Below are 19,946 nucleotides of genomic sequence, written 5' to 3'. Positions count from 1 at the left end.
CATCGTCACCACCATGACTGTAGATAACGTCAACAGTTCAGACACTTGCTTATTCTTACCAGACAGGAAGTGGTTTCAAGAAATATTAACGAGTGGGCGAACATAATTTGTAATGTTGGATCTGAAAATCCGGGTCAGGCGGGTATTAAAGTGAGTAACAGTGTCACCCTAATATAAGAGTCATCAGACATCAATATTTTCTGAAAAGCTACATGCATACCTACTCAGTAAAATAAAAGAAAAAAGACTAAATGAATTGGAGAAAATGGATTCAATAACGATCAATAAAAGATACATCGAACATCAATATTCAATTTGAAAACTACATGCATATATCTACTTTGAAGAGAACACAAAGAGCTGAAAAATGAGACCACTTTCTTGATTTTTATTCTTGTACATGTACTAGTTTTTCAACTAGAAAAGCATTAATTTTAATGTCATTATCTGCTTCAAATCCTTCTATTAGTGTGAGCTCTTTGTGTGGAATTACTAAGGAGAACAGACTCGGTGTATACTAATAGTAGTCTAATATTAGTCTGTTTATATCGCAATGTGTTTTTGCTTCACTTTCTCACTAACCAATTGTATCGCTAGCAATAGCACACAAATGTTTGAAAAACAAATCAAACTGATTGGTCGCAATGTGGAGTGATAACGTACATCAGCCTAACAAGGCAATATGCAAATATGCCCTCATTGAGCTGCGCGCGCAAAACAGCGACATAGTTTACATATAACGAATATTATGTAAATATCTACAGGCATGCTAATAAGGCATAAATGAAAAAAATTGTGTGGTTCCAATTACATTCAATTTTAAAATAGGTGGGGGTAGATAGATTTTTTATTTTATTTTATTTTATTATATTTTTTTTTTATATGTGGGTGTCTAGTTCAGGTTTTCCATTGTTTTCCAAATGGTCTCTGTGTTGTTTATTTCTTCCTATCAGATGTACAGCCATTACAGATTGGAAGAATAATTTCATATTGTCTTTTTAAGTTGATGTTGGTTTCTGCACCTACTATTTCTTGCTTGAGTTCAAGATTTTCGCAATTTTATTATTATTTTTCTCAAATATGTAAAAAAAAAAAAAGTTTAGAGTGGGCGTGAAAAACTAGGTGGGGTCAGGTAACCAGAACAAAACAACTTTTTTTCATTTGGCCTAACTGCCATCAGGGACATAGCTAAATTAATTGTTTGTCGTTCCTAGAATTACAAGCGATTAGTGCGACAATGAAACAAAATAACAGGTCATGATGTAAACAGGCTAGTCTATGTTTGTTGGTGTACATGATACGGATGATTAATTTTGTATGTCATAACTGTAATAATTATCCATATTACCAGTAGACTCAATCTAATCATTTCTAATCTCATTTCTTTTTGTAATGAAAATGAATATTGACCCATTTAGGCAGCATCAATTAAATTCATTGTTTACCTTCATGCGTGAGTAGGTTTGTCAGTAGAGTTAGAAAAAAGCAAACACATTTTGTTTTGCTCAAAATTTCCATGCAATGCCATATTTCATGATAGTGTAAATAGAAAGACTGTTCAAATATTTTCAGAATAACTACATTTAAGACAATCAAATTTTGGACTTTGATATTTAATTTCCCCCGTGTAGTAGATTTAGGTGCAAACAGAAGATAAACCAATAGAAGGATGAATTTTACATGAGATGCTAAGCATTATGGGGTTTTTTTCTGGGTTTGTTTTTTTGCCTGTCTACCTGGTAGGTTTTGGGGGAAATTCAAGGACGGTAAACAAAATATTTAGTTGATGGCACCTTATCTAGATTAATTAGTAAATAATAAATAATAATAATTTATTTATAAAGCATCAGTATCCACAAAAAATGTAATCAAAGACGCTGAAAGCAAATCATACAATACAAATATCAGTTAAAAAGCTGTTTTGAAAAGTAAAGTTTTAACATTGGATTTAAAAGCAGATAAGTTAGGTGACTGACGGATGTTGGAGTGGGAGATTATTCCAGAGAGTGTGGGAGCAGCAACACTAAAAGCACGATCACCATATGTCTTAGTACATGATCGAATGGGGCAGAGTTTGAACTGATCAGCTGACCTTAAATAACGACGTGGAACATATAGTTTGATCATGTCAGAAAGATAAATTGGTCCAAGCCTATGAATGGATTTAAAAATAAGAAGTAAAATCTTAAAAACAATACTTTCTGAAACAGGTAACCAATGCAACTGATATAAAATTGGAGTGATGTGAAAGGTGATTTTGGAACGAGTTCCAATTCTAGCAGCAATATTTTGAATACGTTGAATACGGTTGATTAGGTACTTTGGGTACTTCGGGAGCCCAAACTATTGAATTGATAGATTGACAGGTCAAAATAATTTGTTGTTATTACCTACATTGTCTCTATAATGAACCATAACATTAATCGTCACCCTCATAAAAACTCCTCCAGTTCACATGATATGTATACAACTATCATCATTTACGTGACCTGCTACAAATTGAAAGTCAAGGCCTGTCATGCATGACAGGTAATGGTACTAATCCACTGCCATCCAAACAAAAATTGTTGTTACATGTACCTTCTTGTAATTTTATGATTTAAGATTCCAATTGCAATGCCAAATAAAGGCTTAGTCAACTGCCATCCAAAAGAAAATTGTTGTTACATGTATACCTTCTAGTAAATTATGATTTAAAGTTCAAACTGCCATGCCATGAAACAAAGGTTTTGTTCAATGCCATCCAAAAGGAAATTGTTGTTACATGTACTTTTTGTTAACATAATGATTTAAGGTTCAAGTGTTAAACTGTCGTCCCAAATAAAGGCTTCGGCCACTCAGCCATCCAAGAGAAAATTGTTGTTACATGTACCTTTTGTTAACATAATGACCTAAGGTTCAAACGTTAAACTGTCGTCCCAAATAAAGACTTACGCCACTGCCATCAAAAGGAAATTTGTTGTAGCCTGTACCTTCTGGTAACAAACTGCTATGTCAACTGGGGTTAGTCCACTCAGCCATCCAAAGAAAAATTGTTGTTACATGTACCTTCTGTTAACATTATAATTTAAGGTTCAAACTGCAATGCCTAATAACAGTTAATGAATTGATAAAAACATCTTGTAACATTTCTACTCAGAGTCAAAAATGTTTTGGAAGTGAATCCTAAATTTTGGCTGACGTACGTCTTCATCAGTGAACACCATCAGGGGTGTACTACAAAGGACTGTTATCAAGTATCTTTTGTAAAAAAGGATTTCAAAGCCGATGTTGTTAGTTACATATGGGTAAAAGGACCTAAAACCTCACACAAACACACAATCTGATTCAAATCTGATGTGGTGAAAGCGGCTAGATGTCTTTATTTGCCTCTATTTCCATCGTGTTGTGTCGTTTGTTTGTTATGGGTGATGTCGTTTCATATTGATGTTTCAAGTAGGAGTTAGAAATCCAAACTAAATAACAAATTCTCATCCATATGGCCACTTTAAATTCAAGTCAGTAAAATAAACAAAAGACACTCTTATGGAATAGTATTATACCATTTGAACGAGATATCCACTGTCAACAAATTCAAAGAGGAAATCAGGACACATCTATTTGCTTTCTAACTATTACATCAATCTACTATTGTGCCTGTCGTGCACCATAGAATATCCATACATCGTTTTGGATTTTGGTGCTACACAAATTCTTTGATTGATTGATTAACTGATTGATTGATTGATTGATTGATTGACTGACTGATTGATTGATGAGTTAGTATAACTTCTAATGTGTAACCAGCAACACTCTGAACCAACAATACACTCTGGTTATTTCAGCCCACATTTACCCAAGAACATTATCTACGTAATGAATATTAATGTTCACAAATATCAATGACCGAGCAGTACTTTTTTGGATTAGGGAGAACCTTGATGTACAAGCTCGACACATTGGACTGTAGCTGATAATACATGAACCCTGTATTCTACAACAGTTACAAGCATTTCACAAAGAATGTACTTAAATGTTAACATTGTAAACACATAACGTAAATATCCTCATTTTTAACAAATTTAAATTACGTTATGGCGAGTTTCTTTCATTTATAGCAAATCCAAAAACATATTGTACATGAATGCTTGATAAAATTAATGTAAACATTATCATGTGGGTGTGAGCAATGATATGTAAATAATTGTTTTATTCTGTATGTTTTTTTTTGTATTAGCTGTTGTTTTTCAAATATCTAAAATTTAACAGATTGCAAATATAAAATCAGCAGAAATAGGCCTTGAGGCTTGAAACATGCTGATTACCTGTAAAATGTGACGCCATAGCAGTATTGGATGTCAGATAATGGTTTCCTGGAAGAAAAGCAAGGATCCCATGATACAGTACTGCTTGTAGTATAGTTAATAGTATGACTCTAAATTGATGATCATACATCATCACTTTGCTATACTTAGAGAGTGCAAGATTGTATTACAATTTATCTACTTTGTGAAAGGAACTAATAGGTTTCCAAGGACATCGTTTGGGATTACTACAGAAGAACATGGATTAACAGCAATAAATCATGCATGGCATGCATCATACATGTTGATGGCATGTTGATAGGGCAGAGTGGTCTTGTATGGAGTGATGTATAGTGTATATGCTGATAGAATGTTGATAGGCCAATGGTCTTGTATGTGGTTTACAGTGTACATGTTGATGGCATGTTGATAGGGCAGAGTGGTCTTGTATGGAGTGGTGTATAGTGTACATGCTGATGGCATGTTGACAGGGTAGAGTGGACTTGTATGGAGTGGTGTACAGAGTACATGCTGATGGCATGTTGATAGGGTAGAGTGGTCTAGCTTGTATGGAGTGGTGTGCAGTGAACATGCTGATGGCATGTTGCAGAGACTAACAGTGTACATGCTGATGGTATGTTGACAGGGTAGAGTGGTCTTGTATAGAGTGGTGTGCAGTGAACATGCTGATGGCATGTTGCAGAGACTAACAGTGTACATGCGTACATGCTGATGGTATGTTGACAGGGTAGAGTGGTCTTGTATGGAGTGGTGTACAGAGTACCTGCTGATGGTATGTTGATAGGTGAGTGTGGTTTTGTGTGAAGTGATGTAGTGTACATGCTGATCCAATGGTCTTGTATGGTGTGGTGTGCAGTGTACTTGTTCTGGCATGTTGCAGAGACTAGAGAGGTTTTGTATGGAGTGGTGTATAGTGTACATGCTGATGGCACGTTGATAGGCGAGTGTGGTTTTGTATGGAGTGGTGTACTGTGTGTACATGCTGAATTGGCATGTTGTAGAGTGGCCTTGCATAGAGTGGTGTTTTACATGCTGATGGCATTGTTGATAGGCGAGTATGGTTTTGTATGGAGTGGTGTTTTACATGCTGATGGCATTGTTGACAGGTGAGTGTGGTTTTGTATGGAGTGGTATTTTACATGCTGATGACATTGTTGATAGGTGAGTGTGGTTTTGTATAGAGTGGTGTTTTACATGCTGATGGCATAATTTGTTGATAGGCGAGTGTGGTTTTGTATAGAGTGGTGTTTTACATGCTGATGGCATTGTTGATAGGCGAGTGTGGTTTTGTATAATTCATGTAGGACTATAAAGAGAGAAATCCATCAATCATACTGTGTCAATGATTTAAATTGTCCTGTTCTACAGAGAACTTGACATAATGATGTGACAGTAAATTTAACTAGTGGCATATTTGAATCTACATAACACGAATAATGAGAACAATTATCTCAATTCTAGTCTAGTTCCTATACAGTATCACTACAACCATGGACGTATACTTCCATGCTATGACTCACAGTATAGTCAAGGCCCTGATGAAAGGTGTTAATAATAATGGTTCAACCTTATAGTGAGCAAAGCGCTAAAAAGCGCATGTCACTAGCAAACACGGGCCATCGTCACCACTCATTAAATATTCATTTGGTACAGCTGTTTTTGACGATGTTCAATATACCAGTACTCCACAGCCAGTCCTTTTAAACTAAATCACGTGGGGATGTAACAGCATGATCATGTTTATATGAATGTTGTACGAGGGAGCACAAGAATGTGTACTGATTGAGGGACTTTGACCAGACTGTTAGAAATCTCAATTCATCATAAATGATAAATTACCAGTCTAGAACTAATGTATTCTAGCTTTTTAAAAAAAAAACATTTGTCAAAGAAGAAAATTTGAACAAATGCTATTACAGTGAAAATGTACAAACAAAATGAGTGATTCTGAGCTTAAATGTAAGAAATCTTACAGCCACATTGGAAATTGCAATGTCTTCATACATTCTTCATTTGGTTAACAGTCTTTATAATGCCACCATTTACATTATACAAATTTTAATACATAATCATCAAAACCACAGGCCTAAGGCAGCTTTCACAAAAACTTATGGTTTTTTTTTTTGGTTTTTTTTTTTAATTCAGTAGGGTTGAGGGTTATCTGAACAAATATTGTGTTTCATAGGGTACCTGAAAAATACGACTCAGTGACTCATCATAAATGGAACTGAAGAAGAATCTTTTAATATTTGGTGTGGTTATTGAGGCAGACAACCACAAAAATTGTTCAAAATTAATGTGTTGAGCCTCTCATACTTATAATTAGCTGCAATAATTGTAGCGTTTGATGTGATTTTGAGGGCTTTTTCGTCTGCTTTTGGGCCTTTTTTCGTTCTGACATTTAACCCGACGTCGGAACAAAAAAGAGGCCCAAAAACAGACGAAAAAGCCCTCAAAATCACATCAAACGCTACAATTATTGCAGCTAACTTATAATTTACATACCTCCTGGTTTGCAGATATCATCTGTAAACTAGATGCAGTAACTTTAGTGGTTTCACTCCGCCGCTGTCGGTCCTCTATGAAAAAATATAAATAAAACGAAAAATGATGAGTCACACAAAACAGAGAATATAAAAATAAAGTATTGTTAAATAAAAACAAAACTACAATTATTGCATTGATTTTGTAGTTATCTGTAAACACACATGATTGTGTTTACTTCCCTTTTCATGGTTGATAATTTCAGTTCAGTGCTGTGTCAAAATCTGTCACTAAAATCATGTATCCCTTGACACTTCTTTTTTGTGCATCACATTTCGTACCTCGTACGTCTGTGGTGGACGAATGTGTGACCGAAACGAATTTCCCGGGCGGAAGTGACGAGTCTTGTATTTACATCCGGTGCTTTGTGGGATATTATGTAATTCAAGATGTCTGCGCCCGTAATGAACCGAGTGTGGCGATCGTGTCCGAATATTGCATCACTGCTAAGAAATCCAGCATCATCTCAAACACAAAAACAATTAACAGTAACCGGTAGAAACTACGCTTCGATATCCGTGCACTGCAGTCCGGTAAGGCAACCGAAGTCGTACATACGACGTGAAAACGTATTGCTTACGAAACAGACGACTTCGGTCATAACACATTCTCGTAACTATTGCTCTTTGACTAAAGTGTGCTGGAGTTGTCATGCTCCCGTAGCTGAACCAACAAAGAAGACGTCATACTTTTGTAACAGTTGTGATTCAATACTACCGCTGGGAGATGATCTTACACACTTTGAATTGATGGATTGGTAAGGAAGACACGTTTTTCGGGTTACACAATCTTGTCATGAGGTCGGGGGAGGGCGCTCTTTATGTAGGATAATCCCGGATCCCAAATGTTATATATTGATCGATGTATTGGAGAGATTAAGCAGAGCTATGAGAACGATACAACAGCGATGAACGGCTTCTCGTCTGTATCTTGTTCTCATTATGGCAAAACTTAATAAGCAACACTTCCAAAGCACTACATGAATTCGAACGTTTACAGTGGAGATGGAAACGATCGCAGCATGATGTTGTGTACATAGGTATTTAAATTAAAGTGTTGATTTTCAGCAGATCATGGTGTAATCGCACTTAGTTCTTTGCAAATTAGCTATAGTATATTTTGAATTAATTCTTGCTTAAATTTGATGGTTAACAGGGTAATTACGCCAAAACATACTCTCGTATTCATTATAGAGAAACTTGATGGTTTCTCGTCAAAATGTCTGCACATTTTGATGACGTGTGGCACAAAATGATGACGTCGTTTTTGTCCCATTCACGTATGCTTCGCTTAATATCTCTGTTACTAGAAGTGACTTAATACCATGTTGCCCTGAGCTACCGATCTATTTGACCTGGCTTGAGTGTGAACGTGGGTGTATATGTGATAGTAAGGGATGGGGATGCAGTGGTATATACAGTGAGACATTTTTTGATAATAGACATTGAGAGACTGACAAAGATATAGAGATTTCTCACTATTGATGATCAGTGTCATTATTTCTTACAGTGAGCCATCCTTTGATGTAGACATTGAGAGACTGACACAGAAATACAGAGATTTACAAAGACAGATACATCCAGACAGATTCAGTGTGAAGACAGAGGTAGGGTGATGATGGTATTGACTTCTAAACTATGTGATGTATCAAGAATGTTTAATCCTCTTTCTATAGGGTGGGGGGGGGTGATATATTTGTTTGTACACACAAAAATATATAAGTTGAGAAAAACAGAGTTAACTCGACCAAAAATGTTCTTCATCTTGGTAGCTGAAATGACTTACACAGGTTATAACACATAAGGGGTTCAAAGTTTTTAGCATTGAGCTTTTCGATCAGTCTTTGACAACAATCTTCATAAGAATGACAAATTCCATAGTTACAGCTGACCACTAGGTGGCGGTATATGATCAGCGCTGCCCATTGTAGATCTGATTTAGGTATTTCGATGCCCAATCCTTGTTGAGTTTATTGAGTATAAGGTACTCAAACACAATGCATAGAATTCGTCAGTTTAAGTTACAAGCAAGAGGAAGTAAATTGTTTCTAGGGTAATTGTTTCTACAGTAATTGTTTCTATGGTAACTGTTTCTATGGTAATTGTTTCTACAGTACTGCATCCGACTTGTTTCTTGAAAGATCTACAAGTGACCAAGTGTTGTCATACCTCTAAGGTCTAGTGTTGTCTCTGAATATTTACTAACAAGATTATAATACAAAGACCAAATTAAAAAAAAAAAATTTGTGTAATTTCTTGCTATTTATAGGAGGAGCAGGGCTATTCATTAATTGTATCTTCAGCAGTCAACAAAGCTTACAAAACCTTACTCAAACCGTTATCAAGGGGACTCTATATGGTAAGCAAAAGTACATTTATTGCTGACAAAATCTCTGAATATTGCTCTCAGACTGATGAGATTTTCATTTGATGAAAGATCAAAAGATAAAATCCAGTATTACAGTTATACAATTTGAGGTCAAACAAAAAAATTAAATCAGATGATATGAGAGTTGTAGCAGGACTCATTAGTTATGATGTTTGTTCCTTTTTGGAAATTTGCTACAACATGTACAGTAGTTTTAGTCAATTCAGGTAGAGAAGTAACTTGAAATGTACAGTCATTTGTCTGCTTATGTAACTACTTGCTACTCATATTCATTCAGCATATTACATGAGCAGAAACGATGACTAGATCTTGCAGACTATAGGGGACGTTGAGTAGTATATGAAAGAAGAGAACATATATTTAATAATATAAGGTATTGATACACAGTAAGAAGTGATAAAAATGAATGAACAGAGTCCAGTAAACATATAAATAATAACATTTCATTTACAGTTGGAATTGAAGGGAATGTCAATTGAAGAAGACGACAGTGTCGTAGACAAAGAATTCCTATTTGAAATCATGGAAATGAATGAACAGATAGCAGACACACAGAATACTAAAGACCTTTTACAGTTAGAGGAAGTAAACAGAGGTCAGTCAATAAACACAAATTGCTGCTGCAGAGTTTTTGTTAGATCTTATTTACATTTATAGATAGATGTGACATCATGACAAAGATACCCATAATAACAGGTGACAGTTTAACTATGAAAGCTGGCTACTCATCCATTAGCAAATAACTTCAGTAAAATATACATGAGAGCTGTATAGATTGGTAGATCACTTGTCATTATCGTGGAAAACTTAGCAGCAAACAATCTGTCTTGATGATGATAGGACTGTGCATATTAACTTACAGCACATGGTTGGTAGTGTTATCATATGTAAACTCTGTAAACTCATTCTGAGTTGGTTGAAGCTTTTTTACTGAAGTCCCCATTTTGTATTACATGTATTAGTATAGTAGTATGTGACAACCAGATATATTGTTTCCTCGCTCTGGATTAAACTTACCAGAGACAAGGGATGAAATTCAGAAATACTGGTAGTATACACTGCCCTCCTGCAGTCAAATGACAAGTCTATGTTGTTGAACATATGCAATAAGTACTGAAGCAGGCCGAGTGATTAAGGTGAAATATATTAGGTAAATTATTTACGATCTGAGTTCAGAACTAATACAAGATATTAATAGGGTGTATTGAAAATGATTTACCAATACTCCTCTTAGAGAATATAACTAAAGAACCAATGAAATGTGTCTAAAGTCTTTACGGTGGTATGAGTCATTAAAGAATTTACATATCGTATACATGTACATCCAGGCTTTCCTCAAGGCTTTTTTGTCATTCCTCTTACAGGGAGATTAGATCAACTTGTACAGTCGCTATCAAATGCTTTTCGAAATGGTGAGTTTTATAACTTGTTTGTAATCTTACATTGAATTCTACAACTACATTTTACACACTAACATTGCAAACTGGAATGATGACGAAGTGTAATAGCAATGTAGAATTTGTATTTGGAGATATGTATCACACCCTATCATGTCACAATAAAGTGTAGTCAAAGACTCATTTGGTGTCAATTTTACCTCTTCTGTGTTAGTTTGCTTCTGAAATCAAATCAAATTTATATTGATATTTCACCAGAGTAGTAGATTTAGGTACAAACAAAAAAATGAATCAACAGGAAAGTGAATTTTACGTGACATGCTAGTATTGTGGAGTTTTTTTGTGTTTGCTTTTTTCCCAGTATGCCCAGGTAGGTTTTGGGGAAATTCAAGGACAGCAAACAAAGTCTTTAATTGATGGAGACTATTCTGATACATAGACATTCCTTAGTAGCAGTGGATCATTTAGATCAATAATTTTACCAATCAATAAAAATGATAACTTGAATTTGAACAGATTTGATACAAGTTATGACAGATTTGATTGTCAAAGTTCTTGTCCTCACAAAATTCTAAATGAACACTGTCTTATCGTTTCCTTTCACAGATAACTATGTCAAAGCTAAGGAGATTCTTAGGAAGATGAAATATTTTGTGAACATTGAAGACAAGATTAAAGAAAAGCTTATGCCAACTGGTTTCTACAAACATTTGTAATGAGAATTGTGCTGAGTCATTGCAGTCGCAAGGTAGACTATTTGATTGCTAGGAAAGGAGAAGTCAGAAAGTTCAACTTCCATCAGTCGATGAGACACATCCAAATGATCAAGAAGGAATGCAACGTGAGAATGAATATTTATTAAAGTGGCCATATGGATGAGGATTAGGTATTTATTTTGGATTTTCAATTTATAAAACAATTTTATCATGGCTTCCAACTTGAAAAATTGATGTGAAACAAAGTACGCTAAGTCCTTGTTTGTAACTCAATACATTGCTAAAAGCTAAAAAATGCGTAAAAAGTTTGTTATTGTATGTACAATATCAAACGTTTTACACATTTAGTAATCTTCGTAATTTAGTGAGTTACAAACAAGGACTTAGCATACATTGTTTCACATTGATTTTTCAAGTAGGAAGCCATGATAAAATTGTTTTATAAATTAAAAATAAATACCCATTCCTCATCCATGTGGCCACTTTTAATACTGTGTTCAGTTACAAATGAAAATTTCTAGTCAGTCAAAAATTCAAATGCAAATTCCAAATTTTGTCAGCATCAGCTGGAGTCTACAACAAAGGAATGCACCATTTTGAGCTATCGGTCAGTTTTGAATAACGAAGTTTGTGGTTCTATGTATTGTGAGTCTCTCAGTTTTACATGGTCCTGTTATTAATATTCAATTTTTACAATGTAAATATGAAAATACATGTACATAGGATTTAAAATTGTAAGTTTAAAGAAAAAGTCATTTTAGTTAAGGATGATCAGATGACAGTTTTATCCCCACCTTCCCGATTTATCCCGATTATAAAGTACACTTAAAATCACAAGACACCACATAGAATTCTTTAGAAATGTAATTTTTCTGTCACTTGGAATTTTAAATGATGTAAAGTCCAACTTTGAACAAATTATTTCTTCAGTCATATGACAAGTTTACATCATTGCACTGTACACAATAACAGCTGGAGAAGGCAGAACGATTTAGTCATAATATACAAGGTTCGGAACTACTACAAACAAAAAAAGTTACTTCTTGCCTGAAACACTGTAAAGTGATTTCGTTTTTAAAAAGATTGTAACAAACAAAAAACTATGGATTCAACAGAAAGTACACATGAAGATAAATTACCCACAAGTTTCTTTTGCTTTTTATCCATGGTTATTCCATATTTTATGCCTTCGCTGGTCTTTGTTATCCACACTCTCAACACTAAGAGACATGAGACATGTACAGTGTATATGCATGTCATGAAGGAACCTGGATTGTTCAGCGTGACATATTGGACCCAAAGTAAGATTGTTTTGAATTAAAACAGAAGTATGCTGTTGAAAATTTCAGGTCACTATTTTCAAGATATTACTAGTTCTGTATTCTCATATACAAGGAAACAGGGTATTTCCTAGATCCCGTCTTTTTGGTCAGTCAAGGTTTTCATCGGATAGTTCTACATAAAAGAAACATTTAGCAAAACATACTCTTTCCTGATAACAAAATCTATATTATTTTTAACGGATTTTTAATGAACTTTTTATGGTCAACTTTGCTGTCAAACAAAGTACGAAATTTGTTTGAGTGAGATCACCATTTTCTATTATTTTTGTGTCAAAGGGCAAGAAACAATTATTTTCAAGTCTTGGAAACTAACACTCAAGTATTAAAAGCAATTCCACTGTGTGTTACATTCATTTATAGTGGTGAATATCAGGTGTAAAATAGCAATGTGTCAGTTGATTTATCAAGTATGTGACCCTCACAACATCAGATCGAGACAATATTGTATGACATCTTTATCATATTTAAATGACACCATGGAGACAGAAAGAAGATGATGCTATCTCCATGGTAGTAAATACTGCGTAAAGAGTGATTACATTTACAATATAAAGCGACCATATTCTGGGCTCATGATTATTAAAAGCAATTGAAACCATGTTATTTTACACTAGATATGTTTGCTATAAATGACAGTAACACAATTAAACTGTTGTACTTGGATGTTATGTATTTCACAGCTAACAGGCTTTTTACAAGAAACCATTTGATTTGTTTCACCACTTGCTCAGATGTACCAAGTCAACTTTGATATTAAATTTAAAGCAATACAATGCAAAATAGAAAATACAGGTATACATGATCTACAATGTCCCTTGCTTTACATGACATTACCAATGGGACCACATCAAAGTATACAAAATGATCACATCTTATAACAATTACATTTTTTAAATAATTTTGTATTTATTATTTTTGACATCTTCTCTTTGAAGTCTTGGCACTTTACAGTAATTAGTCAGCTTTATATCAGATGTGAAGTGTTGTTTATTTACTATGACTACCCTGCTTGATTCAGAAGAATATTTGTAAGTCATTCAGTCTACTTTCTTGATTTAAGTTGTGTTTAAATGTGTTTTAATAACTTAAAGAGAGAGTATTACACAGGTCTTAGTGGCACTGGTAAATTACTTGGTAAATCAAAGATGAGCTATGTGCTGCCAATGACTGTATGATACACTTTCTGACAGAAATTGAATAAAGATTATACAAACATGAAATCCTTGCATGTTAACTTTGTATAACCATAGACCCTCCACCAATGTGGTCTATGGTATAACTCAATTTGTTGTAAAGCTTGCTGTATAAGTAAGATTCACCTTTCTTAATAGACAGTAATGATGTCATCAGTCCAGTCTTATCAGCCTGCCCTAATCGGAGAAAGGGAGATTAGACCACGCCCTCAACGGCTGATCTGTCAATCTACTTTCTTGACCACACAAATGATACAGCTCATGATAGATATGGCAAAATTGGCTAATAAGAAATTTGAAATGAAATGGCTAAAACCAAGTTTATGAATGATTCTAAATAGTCTTTGCTTTTCAGAAAGGAGTACCAATAACCTGATTCTTCCTAATTTGAATACAACACACACAAATGTTTTGGGCATCTTGGAGATATCTGAAATTGTCAGTCATTTCAGGCCAAACACAATAATTTGAATTTTTCCGAAAAATATTTTGTTTATATCCTTCAGACACTTTTTACATGTAAAGTCATATTTACATATTGACCAGGTAATATTGTTGATATTGCTAGATTACTAGAATGACTGTGTATTGGTATTTCCTCACACCTTTCATCATAAATACTGTGTGTGTGTGTGTGTGTGTGTGTGTGTGTGTAAAGGTGTCTAGGCTGAAACTGAGTACAGTGATCTTCGTCCTCACCATCATCTAAATCCAAGGCCAAGATACATTAACATCTCGTAGCAGTGGCTTCTTCATAGTTTCTTTAGCGATTTCTGCGACATGATTTAGAGCATCTGGTGTGCTTGCCGAAAACACGTTGTTGGTTGGGTTTGCGGGATCCAGAAGAATAGGGCTGTCAGGAAAAAGAAAATTGATTTGTAATTAAGTGATTGTACCGGTGTGCAGCAATTTTACCAATAAACTCAATAAATTATCCTATCGAATTCATTCAGTCATTTATCATCGACTTATAGCGATCTTAGTGTTCACATTTTCAAGACTACGGGTTCTCTAAAAGTGAAGCGGTCCACTTTTTAGTGTAGTATAGGGGCCACCATACTAAATATATCCATTTCCACCAATATATAAAGTTCCATGTATATTTTGAAAATGAACAGTATTTGCCATGAAATACTTAGTAATAGTAAGTAATAGGGAAAATTAATATATCTTGTTAACTTTGTACATGAAGTTTTGGCCATATCCAAACTTGAGATCAAACAACTAAGACAATTTGAAGGTACAAAAAACTGAAATAGTGAGGAACCCACCTTCTCATCCCCATCATTCCTTTTGATGCCATTCCTGCATCATAATTATCATACCAAACAGCTCGGATAGTTTGATAGTTGGTAAGGCGATGTAACACAGCTTTGAAGGCCATGGCCATGTCGAAACTAGACGGTTTTCCAGCCTTCTCCCAAACATGGATTGTAATCAGCTCCATGGGATAGGAGGTTGGGTATCTCGACTTAGAACCTAAGGACACGGCCTTTTTAACGACCATCTTATTCCAGTACTTTATCAGTCGAACTAGATTTTTCACTCTCGCTGGCTGTTTTTTGATAAACTCAACTTGATATTCGCATAGTGCTGCTGAATGAAATTGCTTGTCCAACCCAGAAGAAGACATCAGATGACGGTAAACTTCTGTTTTGTTTAAAATAGAACGAATATAATTTCAGTTTATTGAGTGAATGTTCACTGCGACAACTACACATCGACCAGTAGTGATGAATTGATACTAGTATAGTCACAAGTAATCTTCGTAGGAAGAGGTGGTCAATCCCAGGATGACAAAATCGAAAATAAACAATCATAGTATAGGAAGGAAATAATGGTAAATAGACAAATCGGATTTTAATAATGATCGACTGATCGACTGACTGACTGACTGACTGACTGACTGACTGACTGACTGGTAGTTTCTGGCCATTTTTACTAATAATTGCAAGTTGCTGAGTTGATTGATTTGAAAACACAAACCTGCCAAAGTATTTTGTCTCAATACATCAAAGGTTGGTAAAAGGTCGACCTTCATCTTCTCCCTATGAACCAACATGTCGAACTGCGCAGAAAACCGGGTCAGCCTATCGATTTCGACTGTGGCCTGCCAGTTGACCTGTACCAATTCTTTCAACTTGTCAAGAATGTCTCTTCCGTCATGTTTTAATGTTCTCAAATCATTGATATCATTGAGTATTACCACGCAGTCAACATCTGCGAATCCTTTCACCTGTGTCCCCTTTCCAAAGGATCCACACTGGTATGTAAAAAAAGCAAATAATGTAAAACAATGCTGTGACAGTTTTAGATCGGGCGGGAGCTTTACAAGCAATATCATGAGATATCTGAATGGTTTGTTGGCAATGACAGAACATACACTCTCACAACACTCACTGGCTTTACTTAATTATAGAGCTCTGCTAAATTGTGACTGTTTTTACATATTTCTGGATCGAACAACTATAGTACAACCCCCTCGTGTAGTCGTCCCCCCTCTCATCTTTCACATAAAATACTCAAAACTAGACACTTTGCCATTTTATTGTAGTGGTTTGTCTTATTTGATTTATCGATGAAGGCGCACCATACTCAGTAGTGGATTGCATAAGATGTTGTGTCGAAGTAAGTGTAAAACAGACCATAAGCGAATTCAAGCCATTGGTAGTTGTGCGATAGTAAATGGAAAACATGACACCTAGTTGAACACATGCAACCTTCAAACTTCAAATCAATAGCAGTGACTTTGTTTGACCGTATGCAGTGATCAATTTACTTACATTTGTAAGACGGATGTGGAACCAGAAAGGTTATAAAGTACAATGGGATATGTAAACCCATAAAAATCATATGTAAAATCGGAACGTTTCTGTTGCAGTAAAAATTGTCCAAGGGTTTGTATTCATGGTACTAAATGTCACATGGTGTTATATGAGTGAAACGCCAAGCCTACATACATCATTCTAGATATTAAAAATCGGAACGTTCACCCAGGTCAAAGTGTCAAAATTTACCTTAACGACACGGTTTACACTATAACCAGTATTGTGTTGAAGAAGGGTCGCTAAACGTTGGACGTCGTACTGGGCTACTCTGTTGAATTCTTCAGTCGGTTGAAGTTCTCTAACTACAAAACTTTCCAGTAAACTAGGAAATCCTTGGAGAAAGTCTGTAGCTATAGTAGATATAGGTAAACATAATAAGTCCAAGAATTGCTTCCAACAAACTACTTGCAGAGATGCATCACATGAATGGTCGAACATAATTATCCAAAGTAACTTTCTGTTGAAAACCTGACATTTCACTTTGTACATGTTCTGATCATATCTACCGTATGTGTACAGACATAGGGGCGTGTAGTGTTTCTTAGACTGTTGTTTTCCTTGTCTACGGGCTAATATGTTTTGTTGAATTTCCTACCTGTACTGTGAGTAATCTACTAGTACAGAGATTGATACATTTGTAGCAGCAGGATTCGCATGATATTTTCCTTAAGAAAACGGCAATCTAAGCAATAATACACGCCCCTGTGTGTACAGGCTACTTCTCATCGTAAACATGGTTCGGTCGGTTGGTGATGGATACAACAAAATACCAATAAAAATAAGGCGTGTCTATAATTATGTTGGTGATTAAAAAATTAGCCTGCTTACGGCGCTTACGGTATATTCCGTTCAATCTCTCATATCATACTGTTTTTTGTTTCTGTCTGTCTGTCTGTCTGTCTGTCTGTCTGTCTGTCTGTCTGTCTGTCTGTCTGTCTGTCTGTCTGTCTGTCTGTCTGTCTGTCTGTCTGTCTGTCTGTCTGTTTGTCTGTCTGTTTGTTTGTTTGTTTGTTTGTTTGTTTTCGTAAACATAACTAACTAAGCCTGAGCGCCCTGTGGTCTGGGTGATATGGATACTGTAGGAAAATGAGAGATTGAGCGGAATATACCGTAACCAGGCTGACTACAGGACGTGTACTCAATATGAGTTGTGACATGTTTGATTTCTGACAATATTTGATTGCGGCGTCTCTCAGCTACAGGCCACTTCAGGACCAAGAAAGGCATTTTGTTGCTAATGCACATAGGTATCTTTAAAATTATATTTTTTTAAACTCGACTCGCCCGTTTATGTCGCTGACTGTGACTCCGCTAACTGTCGAGAAGACGGTACCCTATCGGATCGGAGTCACAGTCAGTGCCGTAGACAGACTATTAATAAAATTCGAAAAAAATTACATTGAGTTTACCCTTGGGTTTCTAGTAACTAAGTGTTACTTTCGTATGATTTATAAAGTGTTATACCATTTATGTTAGAAGCAATGCGAGCACCATAGTTTACTTCCACGCATCAGTTCAGATCATTATGTTATTACTACATTTGATCTAAGATACCAGTCATTTGGATTAGGGTATTATAAGGGATAATCTTTTCATGAGGATTACTTGCCAAAAACTAACACATGTAGACCAGGACGCAAATGGAAAACTATAATACAGTATACCGCACTTACCTGACACACCTGCCATAGTTATTAGGTCTAATAGTTTTTTTGATGATAGAAATACATCAGTACTAAAACAGCCAATTTACATATCTTGTTATGCAAACGGACTGATCAACGACATGTGTTGACAGGTCGTGTTTCTACGAAATCACCGCGTACACCTGCCAGCCAATATGTAGGGGGCGTGCATCACATCAACATTCAGTGGAAATAAAATTTATTACTCGGAACTGTACCATATTTAACTGACGACCTACAGACCCATGTGTTTTTTAACAACGTACAACAGAATGGAGGTGAACATTGAACACAACGATGCATGACCTGCTATACATAACACACAGTGTTCATTATTTTCAGGTTTTGACCAGTTTTCTTATAAAAACAAATACCTACAGATTATCCTAATGTGAAAATAGAAATAGTTCAACAGTTTCATACCGAAATGTCGCGTAAATTTCGAGCATTTCTTAATGTAGGAGTGAATTCTAAAAAAAAAACACCCTGTGATATACAACAATTAATACCAGGAAATAAAGACGATAACCTTTGATCTCAAACATATGTCACATCTCGTACATTGTCACGTGACCATGTATGTCTTATTTTTGTTATGACAGTGACAAATGGTGTGATTTTGAACAAATCTTTTATCTCGAAAGAGATTATTCATTAAATTAACTTCTCATTTCATGAGCAGAATGGTATCTCCTTACGTAGGCGTCTGTACTGTGTGATTTAGGAATTAAATCTCCCAAGGTAAACGTATACTGAACGTACGTTAATTAATTAATTAATTAATTAATTAATTAATTAATTACCTTAATGCTACACATTCATTATACTTGCATTGCCTGATGGCTTACAAAGTAGCTAAAAAAGACAATTGTACCCATAACGCACGCACTTACCTGTTGTAGCTGCCCAGGACGCCATGTTGGAAAGAGAATAGAACCTGCGATGTCTTTTATGGGGAAAACCCACATCAGCAAATCGGAAGAACGTTCTAGAGATTTTGGTAAAATTTGCATTTTATTGACACCGTCTTTCATTAATAATTATCGAACGTAATATCCGAATAACATTTATCATCAACGTAAACTAATTGTCTAATCCCATGAGTGGTGTTTTAGGGAGGCTTCAGTAATCACAAGGGAGTGGGCCGGAGAAATCAAGCCTGGTCTGAGAGTGTCATCGCCTTTTCACTTTGGTGGTGGTAGGGTTTTATATTTCGAAAATATTACAGGCAACTAATTCAATATGATCTAGCAAAGCATGCCGTTAAAATGACATCACATCACAACGCTGTACATTTTGATAGGTTATTGGCCTTGAAATGCCTATTGTGAAGGGTAAACGTATTGTGTATGCCTTCATGTCACAAAATCCATATGCTATCATAATGTTCAATGACATGTACTGTGTGCTCTATCAACATTTTCCAAGCAGTTTCTATGTATGTGTATGAGAGAGAGAGAGAGAGAGAGAGAGAGAGAGAGAGAGAGAGAGAGAGAGAGAGAGAGAGAGAGAGATTGTTTAAAATCTACCCTTCTGAATATTAATATG

At 35.4% G+C, this 19,946-nt stretch overlaps 2 protein-coding genes across 4 annotated transcripts; one reads left to right on the top strand and one right to left on the bottom strand.

Annotated features, from left to right (window-relative positions):
- Positions 1-6,867: 6,867 nt before the first annotated feature.
- On the bottom strand, positions 6,868-19,345 carry LOC144448999 (2'-5'-oligoadenylate synthase 1A-like). Of its 3 annotated transcripts, XM_078139395.1 has the most exons (6): positions 19,292-19,345; positions 16,903-17,063; positions 15,872-16,148; positions 15,157-15,535; positions 14,585-14,738; positions 6,868-6,883 (listed from the first exon to the last, which is right to left on the bottom strand). In XM_078139395.1, the coding sequence occupies exons 1-5, from the start codon at positions 19,314-19,316 to the stop codon at positions 14,591-14,593; spliced, it is 990 nt and encodes a 329-aa protein (XP_077995521.1). In that variant the 5' UTR covers positions 19,317-19,345; the 3' UTR covers positions 6,868-6,883; positions 14,585-14,590. The 3 variants fall into 3 exon arrangements, with proteins under 3 accessions (XP_077995521.1, XP_077995520.1, XP_077995522.1); XM_078139394.1 differs by lacking the exon at positions 6,868-6,883 and having other exon boundaries at positions 13,620-14,738; XM_078139396.1 differs by lacking the exons at positions 6,868-6,883; positions 19,292-19,345 and adding an exon at positions 18,387-18,506 and having other exon boundaries at positions 13,620-14,738.
- On the top strand, positions 7,238-11,509 carry LOC144449643 (iron-sulfur cluster co-chaperone protein HscB-like). Its single transcript, XM_078140216.1, has 6 exons — positions 7,238-7,605; positions 8,358-8,454; positions 9,117-9,206; positions 9,690-9,831; positions 10,601-10,648; positions 11,240-11,509. Exons 1-6 carry the CDS (start codon positions 7,238-7,240, stop codon positions 11,347-11,349), a joined length of 855 nt encoding a protein of 284 aa, XP_077996342.1. The 3' UTR covers positions 11,350-11,509.
- Positions 19,346-19,946: the final 601 nt, after the last annotated feature.

The sequence above is a fragment of the Glandiceps talaboti genome, chromosome 18 (assembly GCF_964340395.1).
Source record: "Glandiceps talaboti chromosome 18, keGlaTala1.1, whole genome shotgun sequence".
NCBI classification, from domain to species: Eukaryota; Metazoa; Hemichordata; class Enteropneusta; family Spengelidae; genus Glandiceps; species Glandiceps talaboti.
The sequence above is the reverse complement of the archived record's forward strand: the minus strand, read 5'-3'. Positions and strand labels throughout refer to the sequence as shown.

Coding starts and splice junctions, on each gene's coding strand:
- LOC144449643 (XM_078140216.1), top strand. CDS start 7,238: ATGTCTGCGCCCGTAATGAACCGAGTGTGGCGATCGTGTCCGAATATT. Junction 8,455..9,116: donor GATTCAGTGTGAAGACAGAG/GTAGGGTGATGA, acceptor TGCTATTTATAG/GAGGAGCAGGGCTATTCATT. Junction 9,207..9,689: donor TATCAAGGGGACTCTATATG/GTAAGCAAAAGT, acceptor TTTCATTTACAG/TTGGAATTGAAGGGAATGTC.
- LOC144448999 (XM_078139395.1), bottom strand. CDS start 19,316: ATGGCGTCCTGGGCAGCTACAACAG. Junction 17,064..19,291: donor GTCCTGGGCAGCTACAACAG/GTAAGTGCGTGC, acceptor TATCTACTATAG/CTACAGACTTTCTCCAAGGA. Junction 14,739..15,156: donor GGAATGATGGGGATGAGAAG/GTGGGTTCCTCA, acceptor TTTTCCTGACAG/CCCTATTCTTCTGGATCCCG.